Source organism: Artibeus jamaicensis, unplaced genomic scaffold (assembly GCF_021234435.1).
Source record: "Artibeus jamaicensis isolate MK-2021 breed Jamaican fruit bat unplaced genomic scaffold, CSHL_Jam_final scaffold_369, whole genome shotgun sequence".
NCBI lineage: Eukaryota > Metazoa > Chordata > Mammalia > Chiroptera > Phyllostomidae > Artibeus > Artibeus jamaicensis.
In genome coordinates, this window is record NW_026522042.1 from 37,993,573 (window position 1) to 38,015,470 (window position 21,898).

General features: G+C 35.1%; 1 protein-coding gene across 6 annotated transcripts in view; it reads left to right on the forward strand.

Annotated features, from left to right (window-relative positions):
• The window catches only part of IPO11 (importin 11), a 189,714-nt gene that overhangs the window by 114,746 nt on the left and 53,070 nt on the right, over positions 1-21,898 (forward strand). For all 6 annotated transcript variants that reach the window (XR_008390098.1, XR_008390097.1, XM_053657295.1 and 3 more), the window contains exons 25-26: positions 13,913-14,008; positions 14,716-14,829. Coding sequence is in view for 4 of the 6 variants with exons in the window: in XM_053657295.1 (XP_053513270.1) it covers positions 13,913-14,008; positions 14,716-14,829 (210 nt within the window). In the remaining 2 variants the exon portion in view is untranslated. The remainder of the gene's footprint in view (positions 1-13,912; positions 14,009-14,715; positions 14,830-21,898) is intronic.

Sequence of the window (21,898 nt, forward strand, 5' to 3'; positions counted from 1 at the left end):
ATAGCTCAGTCCTATTGGTTATAATATGCTCGGATGGCAGGAGCGTTGCACAGGTTTGGCAGCCCTGTCTGTGCCTTTTCACTGAAATGCCACATGCATGCAAGGCACTGATAAGCAATAGCTGCTAGACTTCACTAAGAATTTGGGCTTATCCTCTGCACAGGAATCTTTCTTGGCAAGGATTTTCTGTCTTGGGGTCAACAGTGGTTTTGGTTAAGAGGTGTCTCAGAATCAGTTGGTGAACTTTGTGAAGACTGAAGAACATACAATAGTATTTTTTTTGAAGTTCTCCAGGTGATTTCCCTGAATGCTTCCAACTGGGAATCATTTCCATGTATCTGCTTATGTTATACTGGGAGTATAGAAGTTATTTTCTAACCCAGAATTTTGCAGCGCACATTTTTCAGGGAGAATGAGATGGGAATTGAATTTTAAAAATTCAGTAAAGCTTAGGGTTGCCAGATAAAACAGTTATTTTTATTTGTGAATTCTGGCAACCCTAGTAGGGTGAATTAAGCTAGCTAAATACAGTGTTAAATACTACAAAGAAGTGAGCAAGACTAAGAACAGAAAATACTGTGAGGATTATCTTTTGAGGGTAGGCATAATGGTGTTACTTAAAACCTTTAGTGTCTGTAAGTTGGAGGGGGTTATGTGCCAAATGACTAGAGCATTAAATTATAAAATGATAAAAAAAGGAAGGAGCTGACAATATCATTAAGGACTGTATTTCATTTCCTAGAGCTACCATTACAAAGTACCACAACTTTGTGGTACTTTGTGGCTGCCTTAAAACAACAGAAATTAATTTATAATAATTGTAGTAGTTTTCTCTCTCTTGGGCTTCTGGAATCTAGAAGTCAGAATGTTGGCAGGGTCTCCCCTCCCCTCCCCTCTCCTCTCCTGCAAGGGAGACTTTCCAGGCCTTGTGGTGGTTGCCAGCAGTCTTTTGCTTCCTCGACTTGTACATGCATCACAAAGCCTTCATTGTCACATGACTTTCCTTGTATTTCTGTTTTCTCTTTTTATAAGGGCACTACTCATAATGGATTAACTTTATCTTAATTACATGTGCAAAGACCCAGTTTTCAAATGAGGTTACATTCTCAGGCACCTGGAATTAGGACTTCAACATACAGTTCAATCCATAACAAAAATCTAGTATTTAAAGTAAAATGATGGGTTTTGTGTAAAGAGGTAATGAGGAGAACCTGACCTGAGTAGGTTTTTGTAGGCGAAAGTGACCTGATGGGGGAAGATGGTTCCAAATGATTAAGGTATTGGTATTTACTTTAAATCTAGAGGGTGTATGGAAGGATTAACTTGTAAAAGAGACAAGAGTTTGTTTTCTGAGTTGGCAAACATAGCAGTGATTGAGGCTGTAGATACACTGGTAGATGAAGAGTATACTGTGCTCTAGCCAGCATGGCCCAGTTGGTCGAGCACCTTCCTGCAGAGCCAAATGTTTCTGGTTCAATTCCCAGTCAGGCTCTTGGGCCTTGGGCCCAGTTGGGGCCCCTAGGAGATGTAGCTGATCAATGTTTCTCTCCCTCTCTTTCTCCCTAACTTCCTCTCTAAAATAAATAAACACAATATTTTTTAAAGAGTATAGGTAACTGGCATGTGACCTTGGTGTTTTCAGTCAGAAAGGAAACAAGGTTGTCCGAGCTGCCTGATGCCTGTCACAATGAGACAGAGGTACATTGCAGTAACCAGACATCCGCACTTATGTGGGGGTGTCCATTCTTTAATGAAGTAAAAAGTTCTTTGGTTAAATCTAATTTTTTCAGAAAGTCCATTCATTTATGAAACATATTCCACTCTTCAGCACACTCTGAGTTTTCCTGTCTTATATTTGAAATTGCGAAAGAAGCTTCAAACTAAAAAGGACAAACAGTGAAAAAATGGCAGAACTCTTTGGTTTTAATTTCATAGGCTCTTCTTTCTTTTTTAGAGCAGGCTGAGAATCTAAGCCACTGTTACCAAGAAGCATGTGGGCTTTGATAATTAGAATGACTAATAATCTGTTTGTGGCTTGGATACGGGAGGCCTGGTCTATTGCCAAGTGACTGTCAGTCCTCACCGACACTGATTTCAAGTATTTTTAGCTCCAAAGTTTACAAGTAACATTGTAACTTATGTTAAATATTGTAACATTTGTAACATTGTAATTGAGTTGTTTACTAAAGTCTTTTTGTGAATTTTTATTACATTTATGCTCTTACTTAACTGATGTAGTGGTAATATATAATTATATTGAGGTACTTAATTTGTCTAGCACAGTCCTAAGTTCATCTTTTGCCTTGGAGATAATTTTTTCTCTGGAAGTAGAGGAAATAACAAGGAATTCACACTTTGGACTTAATTTTAACTGTTTGAGGTAAAATTGATTGGCAATGTGGGAGTGGTAGCACGTGGAGAGAAAATTGCTGTGTCATTCAATGTTATCTCTGTAGATCTTTTCAGTGTGTGTGTGTGTGTGTGTGTGTGTGTATGTGTGTGTCTTTCTCAGTGAGACTGTAAGCTTTTCCACTATCATAAACTTAGTAAATATGTTCTCTTTTTTCTCTGAATTTATTGCAGTATAAGTGATGTGGAAGCTTGGGAGCCCATGATTTTCATATTAAGGATGGCATGGCGTTTATCATTACATCGGGTAGCAGTGCCATCCAAAATGTACTAAGAGTTCATTTGGAATGATACTCTCTCCTTGACTTGTGCCTGGGTTTGCACATCCAGCTCTGCTACTTACCCAGTTCTTGAGTACATTGTGGGGTTAAATTACGCCATTTGTTATATAAGGGGTTGTGCTGTATGATTTTTAATAAGCTGTACGAATTTTCTGAAATCTGAGTAAAATTATAATCTATATATTTGAAGTGATGAAGAAAAGAGGTTGTGTCTTATGTTTAAACACCTCCCAGAAAAAATTTGAATTGAAAGTGTTTTTTTTCCTCCTGCTTTTCTGCAATGCTATTAGCAAAGTAACTGTTGAAAAACAAGTTGTTTTAAGTCACATGGAATGGACATTATGAAATTCATTTGAAAAAATGAGTCGTGTTTTAGAATATGTCCTAAGGAGAATATTTACTTTCTTCTTACTATTTAAAAAACTATATTCTTGCAAAGTAATTAGAAGCAGTGTAGCATAGCAGGTTACACCCTGGACTGAAGCAGAACTGCCATGGTTAGAATACTGGCTCTGCTACTTCACAGCTCTGTGAGGTGAGTATGTTAACAATCTCTGTTCCTCACCTTCCATCTGTAAAATGGGGTTGGAAACTTTACCTACTTCCTAGGCTGAGGTAAGGATTACATGAGTGCTAGGCGTAAAGCACTTTTAACCATGCCTAGTGTGTAATCAGCTACTCCAAGTGTTGGTTGTTTTGTAGCTAATCTAATTATATAGTTATCTAATTATATGTATATCCTTTTGGGGTAAAACAAATTAACTCACTTGTAGGCCATATAATTAGGTTGCTAAGATCTTTGGCTGTGAGAAAAACAAAACAAACCAAGTTATTCTGCCTATTCCTTGACCATTTCTTCTAAATAAATGTTTACTTAAAATAAAGAATACATTAGTTAAATTTTTAGAAGTAAGTAGGTGATTAACATGATAGATCTTTACTCTTTAGGAAGAACTACGTTTCTCAGCTGGCTCTTTAAAGTTAATTGTATTCAGTTCTTGCTTTTCAGATTAACAATGTTGAAATTTTATTATAGAAAATTCCAAATTTATATAATACTACAATATTACCCTTACAATTTTAATAGAAAAAAATTTCTTGCTTCTTTTTCCTTTGAAGTAAAAGAAGGTAATGTCATTATTTGTCCATCAGTTTTACTTGATATTTTTTAGAATAGATTAGCACAAATCAGTTATTGTACAAATATATATTAAAATATTTGTAACAGTTATTATAAGTTACACATTAAACCAGTTTCTCTATAAATATGCCAGTAGGAGGTCATTAATAGGCTATAAATACTTGATTTGAAATTTGGCAATGTAATAACATATACTTAGGACTGTTTTTATATAAACATTGCTGTAGTCAAACCTGTATATTTGACTTGAAATCTCAAAACAGTATGTTTTTAATTTATTAAATAGATGTTAAATTCTAAGAATATGCCAATTATCGGGAATAAGGTATTTGTGTTTTTTATACAAGGAATATTTTAGGACAGTGCTGCTTTAGTGCTTGTACTTGAAAGCTAAATGCTCTCAAAATTTTTGGCATTTGCCTATTCTCAGAATTCCATTAAAGCTATAATAATAGTTTTTAATTCTAGCTCATTATTTTCATTTTTAATACCTCTCAGATACTGTTTCTTAATATAGTGTGCTATACAACATTTTAAATATATTTTTGACTAAGTGTCACTGTTATACTAATTTCTGACAGTATCTGGAAGTAACTTCTTTGTGCTTTGAAACAGAAAATTACAATGCTATGAAAATTGGATAGAGAGACAAGTAGGTCCGCTTTAGAAGCAAATAGTTAAGAGGAAAAATAGGCTTTATTGTATTCTATGACTTGGAACAACTTACCTGGGTGAATACAGTTATATTCTAAAAATAGTCAAATTTTAATTGTTAAAATTTCTAAATTTGAAATTTGTCTATGTATCTACATTCAACTTTGAGTTTAGTAGTTTTCTGTGTTTTCATGGTCTTATCAAGCAGTAATGAGCCCATTGCTTTCATTCTTTGTGATAAGGTTTATTTAAGATGACACAAATAGTTTTGAGGTATTTCTTCTGTAATAATGATAACTAATACTAGTATTTATGATATGCTACACATTTCTGAACACAAAATATAGAGACACTGAGTTCATGTAACGCATAAACCTATGACAGTACTCTACCCAGTTTTTACAGAAGAGAAATTAAATCACAAGCAGTGAATGCCTTGTTCAAGGTCACACAACCAATAAGTATTGGAGCTGTAATGTAAACATAGGCATTCTGAGTCAGTAAAATTGTTTGACAGAAACACACAAACTGAATTTTTGACAAATTTAAAAAACAGTCTCTTCCTGTATGTTCAGACAAGGGATAGATTAATCTATTCTAATAAATTTGTAATTGTAAAATGCTTATAAAAATAGTAACATGGATGGAAATGGAAAACATTATGCTGAGTGAAATAAGCCAGGTGTTGAAAGACAAATACCATATGATCTCACCTTTAACAGGAAGCTAAACAATAAAACAAACAAGCAAGCAAAATAAAAACAAAGACACTGAAATAGAAAACAGGGGGACAGCGACCAGAGGGGAGAGGGGAGGGAATTTCAGGGGGAAAAGGGGAGGGATTTAGAGGAACAAATATGAAGGACACAGGGACGAGAACTAAGGGGGGTGGAAGTGGGAAGGAGGTGGGGAGCACTGCAGGGGTGGGCTGGGATGGGAGTAAAAGACAGAGAACTGTACTTGAACAATAATTAAATTTAAAAAAAAAGAAAGAAACAGACCAAAGTGTTTCTTGGGTGACCCACTGGCCAAAATCTGACAGAGTTCTTCACCGGGGTGGAGGGGTAACATATGATTGGATGATTATTTTGCCACACAGAGGACTATTATGCAGCTTTAAAAAGGAATGAAGATGACCTATATATACAATTTTAGAATGATTTTGAGACCATAAGCAAAGAACGATGTCTAGAGTTTTCTTCTTTTTTTTTAATTTTATTTTATTTTATTTTTTAATTGATTATGCCATTACAGTTGTTCTATTCCCCCCTTCATTCCCCTCCACCCTACCCCCCATCCCCACCATTACCCCCTCTTTAGTTTATGACCATGTGTCTCAAGTTCTTTAGATTCTATATTTCCCATACTGTTCTTGCCCCCCATCTATTTTCTATCTACTGTCTATGCTACTTATTTTCTGTACCTTCTCCCCCCTTCTCCTCCCACTCCCCTGTTGCTAACCCTCCATGTGATCTTCATTTCTATGTTTCCACTCCTGATCTAGCTGTCCCTTTAGTTTCCTTTTGTTTTATTTAAAGAGTGCAACATAGATAGCCACGGAAAAATATATCAAATTAATAAAAGTGGTTATGTAGGGGGAAGAGGGAGAGAAGATGGTAGCTGGATCTTTTAGGATGTATATCTGTTTCGTACTTTCTTTTTTTCATTCTCACTTGTGGATATGATTACTGATTTTAGGGGGAGGGGAGAGAGAAAGAGACATTGATGTGTGAGAGAGAAACATCTGTTGGTTGCCTTGTATAAGTGTCCTGGGAGGAATCCAACCCTTAACCCATTGGTGCATGGGGCAGTGCTTCAACCCCTGAGCCACCCCGCCAGGGTCTATTTTGCACTTTTGCTTTAGAGCCAGGTAGATGCTCTACATGACTTAAAATAATGACAGTAAAAGCAAATTTTTAAAAGATTGTATTTATTTTTAGAGAGAGAGGAAGGGAGGGAGAAAGAGAGGAAGAGAAACATCAGTGTGTGGTTGCCTCTCATGTGTTCCCTACTGGGGACCTGGCCCACATCCCAGACATGTGCCCTGACTGGGAATCAAACCAGAGACCTTTTGTTTCACAGGTTGATACTCAGTACACTGAGCCACACCAGCCAGGGCTGAAAGTAAAAGTAATTCTTAAAGATAGAAAACAAGCTGCAACATTTGAATCTATTATTATGTTGGTGGCATAGATACTTGAGAAGAATATTTCCAGTAACTTTAATACATAGTATTTTACATGAATATCACTTGTGATATAACATTAGAACAGAAAGAAAGGACATTATAAATTGCATTCAGTAGTGATGTTGGTGTTATTTTGAAACCCATATGTGCATATATATGCATATATATTTATATAATAGGTAGAAGCAAATAAGATTATTGGTATCTGGCATTCTTCAATATAAGATGGAAATATAAAATCAAAGAAGTCATGTAAAATGTTATAATCCTAAATTGAATTTGGTGAGTTTATGGTATGTACTTTTTAGGAAGAGAGTGTAGATTACCTAATTATGTGTAAGCAAAGACCTAGAAGCAATATCAATTCAGTGTCAGGAAGTACCCGAGCCTCAACTGCTCTGTGAATATTGTGCCCTGCTGGTTGACTTAGGAGCTCAGACAAGGGGTATACAATGCAAGATAATCTGGGGGGCTGTCTTTGTGCTAGAAGAAAATGAAGGGGGGGATGCTGTCAAAAGAAAGCGGGAATTAATTTTGAAGGAGCTCCCACTGGCTAATTATAGGACAGTTTGAGCATCAAAACAAAAGTAAACTAAATAGATTAAAACACATCAAATCACTAAAGTACCTGAGAATGTAATAATCTCTACGTAGAAGAGTAAGTTGTGATTTAAATTCAATTAACAATAACACCAATCTCAAAGAACCTATGCAACACAATATTCATAGCAGCACAATTTACAATAGCCAAGAGTTGGAAGCAACCTAAGTGCCTGTCAGTAAATGAATGGATCAAAAAATTATGGTGCATATACACAACGGAATTCTGTGCAGCAGAGAGAAAGAAGGAGCTACTACCCTTTGTAACAGCGTGGATGGAACTGGAAAGCATTATGCTGAGTGAAATAGGCCAGGTGTTGAAAGACGAATACCATATGACCTCACCTTTAACAGGAAGGCAAATAAACAAGCAAAATAAAAACAAAGACACTGAAATAGAGACCAGGGGAACAGCGACCAGAGGGGAGAGGGGAGGGAATTTAAGGGGGAAAAGGGGAGGGATTTGGAGGAACAAGTATAAAGGACACAGGGACAATAACTAAGGGGGCGGAAATGGGAGGGAGGTGGGGAGCACAGGGCAGGGTGGGCTTGGATGAGAGAAATAGAAAACTGTACTTGAAAAATAATAAAATAAAAATAATAAAATAAATTCAATTAACATCTGTAAATTACTGTACTTAGAACTACTTTTTATCACATTAGTTGTTTTTAGTGTTCCTTTCTTCTTGGAGCTATTTGACAGTCTGGATGTCAAACAGCTATATATGCATTTCATTTGAAATAAACAGAATTGTATATTACTGCTGAAATCAGAGATGCATTTTTCAAAATTTTGTTTGGAAGTGAAAACTGCTATTGGTCAGATGTTTGATAGGAGTTTGATCAGTATGGAAGAGCCTTCACGATAGAAATAATTTGAAGTCTGGCATTTAAGTTACAACTGCAGTGTTCTCCTTGGGAAGTAGATTATGGAATGTCATGTGTGAATAATATAGGACCATTCTGTATGGATTTTCCACAGGCATCTCAAGTTCAACATGTACAAAACCAAACATCATCATTATTATTATTATCAATATTGGCTTTATTTTTTAATTGATTTGAACAAAATATCACTTGTTGTTCTGCTTATTTATGCATTCATCAAACCTTGTTATTTTTAGCAGCACCACAATTTGTACCCATTGACCACACATGAAAACTAGGAATAGTCCCAGACTTCTTCACTTGTGGTTGGTCAACTGTTGATCTGTTTTTTATTTTTTATCAGTTCTACTTCCTGAAATTTATCTTCATTCAGTGTGATAATAGCATTTTCCTTCATAAGTTTTCAGAAACAATCTAATCTTCTCTAGTTATGGATCCTACCTTTTTTAATACAAAGACTCCATTTTAGTCCTGAAATATTGTAGTTCCTTTAGAGTATCACACCAAGACACATTATAATAAAAGAGCCAAACGTTAAAAATAAAAGTGTCTTAAAAGAAGCAAAACCAGAGAGTTACCTACAAAAGAGTACCAAAAGACTGTCAGCTGATTTCTCAAAAGCAACTTTGCAAGCAAGAAGGGACTGGCAAGAAGTATTTGAAGTTCTGAAAAGCAGGGACCTACAACCTAGATTACTCTACCCAGCAAAGCTATCATTTGGAATGGAAGAGCAGAGAAAGTGCTCCCCAGACAAGGTAAAGCTAAAGGAGTTCATCATCACTAAGGTCTTATTATATGAAATGTTAAAGGGACTTAATTTAAGAAAAAGAAGATCAAACCTATCAATATTAAAATGGTAACAAATTGACAACTATCAACAACTGAATCAGAAAAAAACAAACTAAGCAAAGAAGCATAACAGGAATAGAATCATAGATATTGGAGATCACTTGGAGGGTTATCAGCTGGGAGGGAGAAATGGGAGAATGGGGGAAAGGTGCAGGGACTAAGAAGCATAAATGGTAGGTACAAAGTAAATAGGGATGTTAAGAATAGTATAGGAAATGGAGAAGCTAAAGAACTTAAATGCCAGACCCATGGACATGAGCTAAGGTCGGGGGGTTCATGGAGGGAATTAGGGGTACCTGGCGGAGGGGAACAGGGGAGAAAATTGGGACAGCTGTAATAGCATAATAAATAAAATATATTTAAAAAGTAAAATAAATATTTTAACAAATAGTAACTATACCTTTATAAAGAATATACAAAGTGACAGCTTATTTATATTGAATGACAGATAACATTTAAATGAATATTCTAAAAGTCATAATGATGTAAACAATTATTTCTTTTCTACACACACTTTTGTAATCCTTAGAGTTAGTGATTTTAAAAATGTTATAAAAGATTTTAGTTATTTTTAGAGAGGAGGAAAGGGAGAAAGAAAAAGGGAGAGAAACATCACTGTGATGAGCATTGACTGGTTGCTTCTCCTGTGTACTTCCCTACCGGGGACCTCATGGCACGCCAGGCATGTGTCCTGATTCATCCAGCGGGTGAATTTTACACTTTGCTGGATGACACCCAAACAGCTGTGTGACACCTATCAAGGCTTAGTGTCATTTTGGGGGGGGGGTTGCTTTTTACTTACTTTTGAAATGTATTTTTATTGTAGCTTTTCCCATTACCAGTTATCCCCCTCGTACAAGCTTCTCCCCGCAGTGATCACCACCCTGTTGTCCATGTCCAGGAGTCCTGTTTCCTCAATCTCTTCACCCCCTAATCCCTTCCCGTAGGGCTGTCAGCCTGCTCTCTGCCTGAGTCCGTCTCAGTTTTGCTTGTTGGTTCAGTTTGTTCATTAGACTTCACATTGGGTGAAATCATATGGTATTAGTCTTTCTCTGACTGGCTTATTTCACTTAGCATAGTGTTCTCCAGGGTCATTCATACTGTCTCAAAGGGTAAAGTTTTCTTTTTATATCCACAGAATATTCCATCGTGTAAATGTCCCATAGTTGTTTTATCCACTCATCTACTGATGACACTTGGGCTGCTTCCAAATCTTGGCAATTGTAAATAACACTGCAGTGAACACAGGGGTGCTTGTGTTCTTTTGGATTAGTGTTTTGGGTTTCTTTGGATAAATTGCCAGAAGTAGAATCACTGGGTCATAAGGTGGTTCCATTTTTAATTTTCTGAGGAATCTTCTTCCTACTGCATTCCACAATGGCTGCACCAATCTGCATTCCCACCAACAGTGCAGAAGGACTCTATTTTCTCCACACCCTCACCAGCACATGTTGTTTGTTGATTTATTGATGATAGCCATTCTGACAGGTGTGAGATGATAGCTCATTGTGGTTTTAATTTGCATTTCTCTGATGATTAGTGACATTGAACATCATTTCATGTGCCTATTGGCCTTCTGTATGTCTGTCCTCTTTGGAGAAATATATCTCGGTCCTTTGCCAATTTTTTAATTTGGTTGTATTTTTGGTGTTGAGTCTTATAAATTCTTTATAAATTTTGTATATTAACCCCTTATCAGCTGTATTGAGAAATATGTTCTCACATTTACAGGGATGTCTTTTTATTTTGTTAATGGTTTCCTTTCTGTGCAAAACCTTTTTTAGTTTGATGTAGTCCTGTTTGTCTATTTTTTTCTTTTGTTTCCCTTGCCAGAGGACGTATATGAGATAAAATATTGCTGTGAGCAGTGTCCAAGATTTTACTGCCTGTGTTTTTTTCCCAGGGTTTTTATGGTTTTATGGCTAACATTTAAGTCTTTAAGCTATTTTCAGTTTAGTCTTGTGTGTGGTATAAGAAGGCTGTCTAATTTCATTTTTCTACACATATATGTCTAATTTTTCCAACACCATGTATTGAATAAACTGTCTTTAGTCCATTGTATGTGCTTGCTTCCTCTGTCAAATATTGACTATAAAAGTGTGGGTTTATTTCTAGGCTCTTCATTCTGTTCCATTGATTTGTGTGTCTGTTTTTATGCCAGTACCATGCTCTTTTGATTACTATGGCCTTGTAGTTCGTTATTACGTAGCATGATTCCTCCAACTTTGTTCTTCTTTCTGAGGATAGTTGTTGCTATGCAGGTTTTTTTGTGGTTCCATATACATTTTTGAAATGTGTTACAGTTCTGTCAAATAAGTCATTGGTATCTTGATAGCAGTTACGTTGAATCTATAGATTGCCTTGGGTAGTACGGACATCTTAATGATGCTAATTCTTCCTATCCTTGAACATGGTATGTGCTTCCACTTACTTGTATCTTCAACTTCTTTCTTTAGTGTCTTACATTTTTCTGAGTACAAGTCTTTCATATCCTTGGTTAGATTTATTTCTAGATGTTTTATTCTTTTTGAAGCAATTGTGAGTGGGCTTGTTTTCTTAAGTTCCCTTTTTGATAGTTCATTATTGGCATATAAAAATGCAACTGATTTCTGGATATTAATTTTTTATTGAATTCATTTATCAGCTTTAGTAGTTTCTTGGTAGAATCTTTGGAGTTCTTTATGTACACTATAAAGTCATCTGCAAGTAATGATAGTTTTACTTCTTGCTTTTCAATTTGTTTGCCTTTTATTTCTTCCTCTTGTCAGATTGCTGTGTTTAGAACTATACTGAGTAAAAGAGGTGAAAGTGGACATCCTTGTTTTGTTCCCAATCTCAAGGGAACGCTTGTAGTTTCTGCCTGTTGAGTATGATGGTGGCAGTGGGTTTGTCATATATGGTCTTTGTTATGTTTAGGTATGTTCCCTTTATTCCCACTTTGCTGAAAGTTTTTATCATAAACGAGTGCTGGGTTTTATCAGGTGCAATTTCAGCACCTATTGATACGGTGATGTGGTTTTTATCCTTCTTTTTGTGTATGTGATGGATCACATTTTATGCACACTGAATTCTCTGTCCATTGTCCCTGCTCAGTATGTTCAGATGTAATGGCCCATCAGGTACTTTATCACTTTAGTTTTCCCAAAGAAGTCTCTTCCAGTGCCTTTTGAATTTCTTCTTTGTAGGTTTTAATATCTGACTCCCATTGTCTTTGTTCTCTTAAAATTGTCCCCTTCCTTTCTAAATACTTTTCATGCAATTTTAGTGGTGTTCAAGAGGGAGTGAAGTTAAATGTGTGTCTAACAATCAGCAGATGGCCTTTCTTTTCATTGACAGATAAAATAGCTTGTTTACCTCTGAAGCTCTCAGTCCACGAGCTTGTCTATATTCCCACTTTTACTACGTGCCTTCCCCATCTTTATTCCAAATTCAGTTTTTTAAACAAAATAAGCCTTATTGGGGTCAGGTTTAATTATGTTCTGAATCTCCTGTTGCTTTTTATCAGGAACTGTGATATCTTTTATTCTGTGTCTCTTAGAGGATAGTATAATGTTTGGGCCTCTATAAAATTTTTGTATTTTGAAGCTTGTCTTTAGATATTCCTTTACTTCTTGCTCTATATTAGAAAGCATTGTTATTTATGGATACTCTCTGATTACCTTAATGCTTTGAAATGCATGGGGGTGTGTTTCATTGCCTTTGTGTTTGGAGCATGCTATTGGCCTGTAGTACAGACTGAAGGTCCTGAAGGCCCCTCAATGCATGGAAAAGTCCTACACAGTAAACAGTTGTCCCACTTAGAATACCAGTAGCCAATTTTGAGAATTATTGCTTGAAATTTAAAGGGAAACCTGGCTCTGCCTTGAGACATGGTACTTGCCACAAGTCTCTCAAATGGTGTGTTTTTCTTCCTCCTCCTTGAGCAGAGGGACTGGAAGCCTGCTACATCTTTCTTTGTCCTCATTGCTGCTTCCCAACCACTCACTGCCTTCCTTACTCCCTAAAAAATGAAACAAAGGTAGGCAAACAGAAAATCACACCTCATTGAATTTTCTGCTACCTTTGTTAAGAGGGAACCTATCTTGATTGTATAAAAGTAATTTATAGTTCATAAATGCTACCTGTAACAATCAATGCTCATGGTTCATAATCTATATGATTACAATATAAATGAAATAAGATTATTTCTTATTTAATAAATATTCAGTATATATATACAACATGCCCTTTTCTGACCAGTTTATTGATAAATGTAGATTTATTTTTAGATATTGTATACAGTTGCTACTAACTTCCTTTTCACTATTATAAGCCAGTACTTTCCAAATGCCTTTTGCTGCTTCTATTGCAACATCTTATGAGGGTTATTTGCTTAAAATGCAAAGATAAGAATTCCATTAATGCCCTGGCCAGGTTTGTTCAGTGGTTGGAGCATCGTCTCATACACCAAAAGTTGCAGGTTCAGTTCCCTATCAGGGCACGTACCTAAGCTGGGGGGTTCAGTCTCTAGTCAGGGTGGCAGTCGATTAGTGTTTTCTCTCTCATATCAGTGTTTCTCTCTCTAAAATCAATTTTTTAAAAAACTTTTCCTCCAGTGAGGCTTAAAGAAAAACAATTCATTAACAACATGATGGCTATGTTAGCAAAATGGGGTTAATTGTAATTCTATGTAAGGTGTTGAACTCTGTCTGAATATTATACATTTTATATCGTTGCATTTTTAATGGATTATCTTGTAAAAGTTCTGGTGTCAGAACCAGAATATCAAATACTTAACCGCATGTACTCTTATATCTTGGATTTGGCATGTAATGTTAAATACATTGTTTTCTTTAACTGTGTTTTGCATGAAGTAATGACTTGTGTTATTAATTGTTACCAATGTGTCTTTCTGATTTCTAGGTTGTGGAAAATGCCCTTAAGGTGAACCCCGTATTAGGCCCACAGATGTTTCAACCAATTCTACCCTGTGTTTTCAGAGGTATTATAGAGGGGGAGGTAAGATTTTTATTAAGCTTCTAAGGACGGTATTAGACTCTAGGGTTTTATAGTTTTAATTATTTTCCCTCTTCATTGGGAAATTATTTCTTCATTGTCTTATGTAAAAGGAGAGTTTTTTAAACATATTTGATTATTTTGAAGTAAATTATGTAAATTTCACATATTCATAGTTTTTTATTTTTCCACAAGAAGGATAGATTTCCTTAGCTGTCTCATCTCTCATGCATATGCATGTATATTCACACACAAAGATTTGAAGCAGAGGAATGGCAAAAAAAAAAAAGTGCTAGTTTTATTACATATTGAATATATGAAAACACCGGTTATGTTCTAAGTCCAGAACTTAAATAGATCCATGTAACTATGTATGTTAAGAGCATTTAAAGTAATATGAATATATAAATACAACATCAATAATATGCTTTTTCTGTTCTCTCTTTATAATATATATATATACACACACACATATATACATACATATCTTATACATATATATATATATATATATATATATATTACCTTATATGGCATATATATTTAGTAAAAGAGTCAGGCGATATGGACAGTTCATCCTAAAGAAGCAGTACGAAGAAGGATATTGTTTTCTCATGTCTCTGTTGATCGTTACTATGCCAGTGATTTTTTATAATGATTTGTACTGTACCTTAACACAATTTTACATGTGCTATATTTTAATTGTACAGAGATATCCTGTAGTGATGTCAACGTATCTCGGAGTAATGGGTCGAGTCCTACTACAAAACACTAGTTTCTTTTCTTCACTTCTTAGTGAGATGGCACATAAATTTAATCAGGAGGTAAGAATCAATTTATTTAAATTGAAGGCAGTCTTCATCCATATAAAGATTGGAACTAATTTGGTGAAATAATAATTCCTTAAAAGTCTTACTATATTAAAACTTTTATATTTTAAATTTTATTAACTTACGTTGTACCAATGATTTGGGAGAAGAAAAAGAATCTGTAAATGGCAGTTGAAACTTATACTTTCTTCTGAAAATAGGCAGTTTTATCCTGCTTAGTAATACACAGATGGAAATGAATGCATGGCTGCAGCCATACATTAAATGAAACAGAGACATACAATCATGTACTGTTTTTGTTTCATTTCTTTAACTAACTTGTTCTTAATTCCATGCAATGAGTTGTCAGTGTCATTATTGGGGAAATTACCTTTTTCCCCAGAGCTTATTTAAAAAATACTGTAACTGAAACCAACCACTCTAATAAGTATATAATAGGTTCTTAAGTAAGTTGGTTACTTGAGACTATATGCATTATATTAAAATGTGGTTTTTATGTTTTAAGAGGCTGTTAAATATATAAAATATAGGCAATTTGTGAAATTTTTTTGGTTTTGGGGCTGAAACAAATATAACTATTTCTACTTCAAGGAAATCCAGAATAAGGAAGTACAAATTCTAGAATACATATGATTTTCCAGAATTAGGCTGATGTAATTAGAGAAACCACCTTTTGTTTTGATGTATAGATTGGAGAGATTTTTCAGTAGCTTTATTAAATTTAACTATGATGGGTTAATTTAATGTTAAACAGTGAAGAGTTTTTTTCAGTTGGGTTCAGCAAAATTTGTTGAGTGGTTTTAATAATACTATATTTAACAGTAATATACATTTCATCTGTTATTTTAAATCACCACAATGAGATTATTCATGTGTTTATTTCATATATGAGAAATCTGAGGGTCAGAGAGCTTTAGTGACTTGCTCACATTTGCATAGCTAGTGAATGTTAGAGTTGGTATACCAATGCCAGCAACCTAACTTCAGAGCCTGGTATCTCAGCCCACATTCCACTGCCTCCTGCTTATCCAAGAACAGGCCTTTCTCCACTGGACCCTGGAAGCACTGGCTTTGACAAGCTCACAGTACTCTTTTAAGGGAGAGAGAAGTTAGGCGATTTCAAATTAGTATTATAAGTACTATGGTAGAAATAAGTCCAACATGCTGTGGGAAGAGTAAGAAAAGCTATCAACTGTGTTAAAATTTTTCTCATTGTTTTTAATAATAAAAAATTATAAAACACACATAACATAAAATGTACCCACTTAACCATTTTAAGTATACAGATCATTGGTATTAAATAGATTCCTAATGTTGTACCGTCATCACCACTGTCCATCTTTGTAACTACAGTTGTAGAACTTGAACCTCTCCATCCATTAAACAGTAACTACCCTATTCTCCCCTCCCCCTGCTTTTGGCAGCCACCATTATACTTTCTGTCTGATTTGACTACTCTTAACTACCCGAGATAAGTGCAGTCATACAGGATTAGTTTTTTTGTGTGTGTGTGACAAACATACTACTTAGCATAATGAGTTGAAGGTTCACTATGTTAATAGCAAAATGTCAGAATTTACTTCCTTATTAAGACTGAATAATATTCCTTGTATATACCATATTTGCTTATGCATTCATCAGTCAATGGACACTTGAATTACTCCCACATTTACTACTGTGAATAAAGCTGCTGTAAATATGAACATGGATGTACAAATATCTCTTTGGGACTCTGCTTTCAATTATTTTGGGTATATATCCAGGAGCAGAATTGTTGGATTGTATGGTGGTTCTATTTTTAATGTTTTGAGGAGACACCATAGTCTTTTCCACAGCAGCTGTACCATTTAAAACTTTCTCCCCCAGTGCTCAAGGGTTCCAGTTTCCTATATTGTTGCCAGTGCTTGGTGTGGCCAGGCTTTTTTTAAGTGGTTACGTATTTCTGCCCTACTGTGTGTGTCAGTTTCTGTTTCTCCTTAAGCCGCACTAACACCTAGTAGTCAGTGTCAGTCTTTTTTATCTTACTATTCTAACGGATTTCTAACGGAAATCTCATTGTGATTTAACTTGAATTTTCATGATTACTAAAGACTTCCCACATCTTGTTATGTGCTTACTACTCATTTGTGTATTTTCTGTGAAGTGTTTAAAATCTTTTGCCAGTTTTTAAAGTTTATGTATCTTTTTCTTGAGTTGTAAGAGTTCCTTAAGGAACAAGAATAGTTTTCTAGGTTTAAGAGTTTGTCAGGTATTTATTTATATTGGGAATATTTTCCTTAATCTTTAGCTTTTTTTTTTTCATTTTTTTTATTAATGTCTGTTTTTGCAACCAGGAGCTGTTAACAGTTTACTAGTTTATTACTTTTTGTTTTTTATGGTTCAGACTTCTGTGTTTGATTTAAGAAGTCAGTCTACTGGAAGGTCATGAAGGTTTTCTCTTGTGTTTTTATAGTTTTAGCTTTTATGGCCACTGCTTCAATTCAAGTTAATTTTTTTTTGTAAATGATGAAAGATAAGATTTAGTGGTTACTATGTATGTGATGTGTACATATATACATATACACATATGTAAATACATATCTATACGCATATACATGTTTTGGTATGTTACATGTTCTAGAATGATTTATCTAAGACTTATCTTTTCCCCATTGACTTTCCTTGATACTTTTGTCAAAAATAAATTAACTGTTTACAAGGGTAGGCAAAATTGCCAGCCATCTTTACCTAAAAAATAAAGCATAAGTAAGATTACAAAATAATAATGACAAATAAATAAGACAATAATTAATAAATAATAATACAAGAATAAACTGTTTCTCATACAGCTATAAACAAATTTTTGCTCACCCCCTGTATGTATGTATCTTTTTGTTTTGTTGATCTGAATAGTTACGGTTGTGATATCATAGTTTCTTGGTTAGTTATAATAGATCTTGAAATGGTATATATCATCCACCTTTGTTCTTGTTTAAAGTAGGTATGGCTGTCCTATCTAAGTCTATTACATTTCTATATCAGTATTAGAATTGGTCCACTGACTCCTACAAAAAAAGCGTGAAAATTCCTGCTGGAATTTTTATTAGTTTATGTTGATTTTATACATAAATTTACAGGTTTTATAAATTAATTCAGGGAGAGTTTTTATCTTAGCAAGATAGAGTCTTCTAATCTATAAATATGATATATATTTATTGATGTGTTCTTTTAGTGTTCTCAACAATGTTTTGTAGTTTTCATTATACACATCTTACACGTATTTTGTGAAATTTGTGCTGGATTTTAATGCTATTGTAAATGATGTTTTGAGAATTTCAATTATTCATTCATTGGCAGTGAAGAGAAATGAAATTGCTTTTTATATAGTAAGCAAGTATCCTTGCTTAATATGATAATGATTTCTGCTACCATTTATATAGCTTTATAAGTAGTGTTACAATATCTATTTATATAAAAATGAGACCTTAAATTTTTTAATTTTATGTTTACTTTTAATTTTTAAATATTTTAATGTCATTTTACCTCACATAATCATTGGTAACAGCATGAATTAAGTCTGGAAGTGGGTCACCTAGCAAGGTGTATATCTGCACAAGTGGGGATCTGAAAATACAGACTTCCTTGTTTTCAGTCTTGCAGGGGTGTCCCACCTTTTGATGTCTCTGTGCCACATTGGGAGAAGAGTTGTTTTGGGCCGCACATTAAATACATTGTGTATTTAATACACCGTGAAACATAATAACAAAAAAATCTCATAATGTTTTAAGTAAATTTACAATTTTGTGTTGGGCCAGATTCATAGCCACCCTGTGCTGCATGTGGCCTGTGGGTCGCATGTTTCAACACTCCCGAAGGGAATCTGCTTCTGTGTAGTCTTACACTTGACATCAAGTTATACTCAAAATAATATACTTTACTTACCCAGCACTGATTAACTAATGGATAGTTATTTAGGTGCTATGCATTTGAAAGTCATCATAGGGGAAAATTTCTGAAATTACTGCCTTATCTCAAATAATCATTTTTAAAAATTCATGAAAATAGGCGACCTTCATTGGGCTAAATATCATAATATAGAGAAATAATGACCTGCGTTAGATGCTGGTACTGCTCCAAGTCCACTGGGTTATGAAGGATTGAGGAGAGAGCTATTATCGTTGGTTCAGATGTATTTCTGACACTGTATTTAGACCACAGGCTTTTCATGGAATAGTTTTTTCCACTTTCCATTGTGAAGAGAAAATATTTTCACGAAAAATTTGACAAAAATTGTCAGGCCAACATGATTGAGTGTAGAGCCTAGGAGAATGAAATGAATGAAATACCAAGTTCAAATGTCTACTTTTAACTGTTGAGTACAGATTTAAAGAACATCAAAAGCATATGCAGGAATTAAATGGGTCTAAGCTGATGAGTTCCAGTAAAAGTCCACGTAGCTTTGAAGCAAACATTTTGGACGAAGGTTTGCCTGTCCTAAATACTCAGACACAGTTGTCAACAGTAGTGAGGTGGTAGAGAAAGCCAGTTAATTGAGTGATTTTGTATCTTTAGGAAAGGACCTGGGTTAAATGAAGAAGTTACCACTGGATAGTTTTTCCCTGAGTATTTACTCTTCAGATCTTGCAAAACCATTTGTTTATATTGAATGAATGATGAAGTCTTTGGATTAGTCACCTAATTTACAATGTAGAACCTTGGAGTGTTAAAGAGTGATACTTTCGCTGTAGGAAAACTTATGGCAAATGACAGTAGTATTTGCAGACCCTTTTATTTGTGGTCTTCCATTTTCTTCTGAGTGGTAGCCTTTTCCTTGGTGTAAATAAGCACTGTGGGACTCAGGGTGGGAAAAAGCACTTTTGGGATGATGGCACTTTGCCATTAGGAGCCAGATTTTCATCAAAATCATCTCATTTTAGTTTGTACCTCACCTTGCCTTTCTTTGTTCTTGGTGTCTTGAGTTAGAGCCTCTCCGGTTTCATTTTTCTAGATACTATGCCTTTGGAGTCCTTCCGCAGTGGGGAGGGGAATCTAGAAGGTTCTGAGTGTTCCTTAGCCGGGGTTTTTGTTTTTGTTTTTGTTTTTATCTTTGCCACGCCTTTTTCTTCTTGGCTGCCCATTCGTTACAGAGTTATGTGACTAAATCATCTTGCATTAGACTGTTATTCCCCTGCCAGGCAGTTTGGTTTCAGGCTTTTCTATTCTGCTGAGTCACTTACCACTCTCATCCTCCTGCCACTACCTAAAAACATGTCACTGTCCTTACTTATTGTAATTTCTGCTCCTTATGAACCCTGTGGGGTTATTTCTTTGCTTTTTGTATTTCTTTTTTCTCCTTTTAGCGGGAGTTCAGAAACAGTTAGCATATGTGTATTGAATACTAAAGTTGTTTTCACAATGTCAGTATGTTTCTAGGATAAATAACTTTATTATAAAGATTCGGTACAATGTTTGCAGCTGAATTCGAGAAACATCTATCTTTTTACAAAACTAAGAATGAACGCAACTATTAAGTATGTCCTTGTTTTCTAGCAACATTGTCCTCTTATTCTTTCTGGAAGTATTCTTTAATTTAGACTTTATAAATTTCAGGGAGAGTAAGACATTTTGGTAACTTATTCTACATTCAAAATTTTTTTCACCCTAAGGAGGTAACTCTCCTGAAGACCTACCACTTAGACTGTAATATTTTTTTGTTAATCAGTCCTTGGTGTTTGACTTAAAACTGCATATATAGCCCTGGCTTGGTGGCTCAGTTGGTTGGAGCATTGTCCTTACAGCAAAAGGTTACAGGTTGGATTCCTGATCAGGGGACATGCCTGGGTTGTGGGTTCAGTGCCTGTCAGGGTGCGTGCAGGAGGCAGCTGATCATCAAAGTTTCTCTCTCTCTTTCTCTGCTTTCTTGTTTCTCTAAAAACCAATAAACGTATCCTTGGGTAAGAATTTTAAAAAACTGCATACATCTTTCAAATTCTAGAAAGATCGAAGGTACTTTTTGGTTTCCACATAGCGAGCCAACTGATTCATGAAATCTTATGTAAAAATGACATTTTATTTTTTGAATAGCAGTTTTATGGTTAGACAAAGAAAATGACATTTAGAGAGTAAAGATCATCATTTGTCTAAACATTTTCTATTCTGCTTTACAGGAATATAATGCTGTAAAACGACTTTATTCTTCTACCAAGATGTATTTATAATTTGTACTCTTTAAAGCTGTAATGGTGCTGGATCCAGTTGGAAATAAAGGTTTTTTTTTCCTATAGTAGGGAATTATTTAATTGGTATCAGCACGATCAGTTTGTATCTGTACTTGCCTGGGTGGAATTTGGCAAACATCAAAGTACAGAAATCCCATCATCTTTTCATTGTATGCTTGAGGAATGTTTTGATTTTAGAAATTACTTCTCTGAACATAATGCAGCGTTATTTGTTGCTTCATGATTTGCCATAAATGGTTATTAACATTTGTTACAGTTGTTTTGTTTCTGTTTTTGTGATCTTAATATTTACTTTAGAGAAACCAAGTTGAGTTTTCTAACGTATACATGTGAAATTTTCATTTCCTTGTTTCCTATCTCTGCAGTGTCTTTCTTTTACATTTGGGATGAAGTCCAAACTCCCAAATGTAGGTTTACCTACACAGGCCTACCATAATTGTTCCTTATCCTTACCTCTTAGTCTCCTTTTAGAACTTCTTGATGCAGCAGTTCACTGCTCAGGACAATTTTTTTTTTTTTTTTAGAGGAGGGGAGAGAAAGAGGGAGAGAAACATCGATGTGGGAAAGAGACATGGATCAGTTGCCCCTTGTACATGCCCCATCCAGGGACCAGTCCTGCCATTTATTCATATGCTGTGACCAGGAATCAAACCAGCAACTGACCGTTCACTTTTCAGGATGACTCTCAGCAAACTGAGCCACACCAGCCAGGGCCAGAACATTTTTCAGTTTCTTGGAAACACCTTTTCTCCCTCTTGCTTCAGAGTCCTGATATACAGGCTCTTCCCTCTACCTAGAACACTTCCTCCTTGCCTCTTACTTCCCTACAGTTGATTTTTAATTTT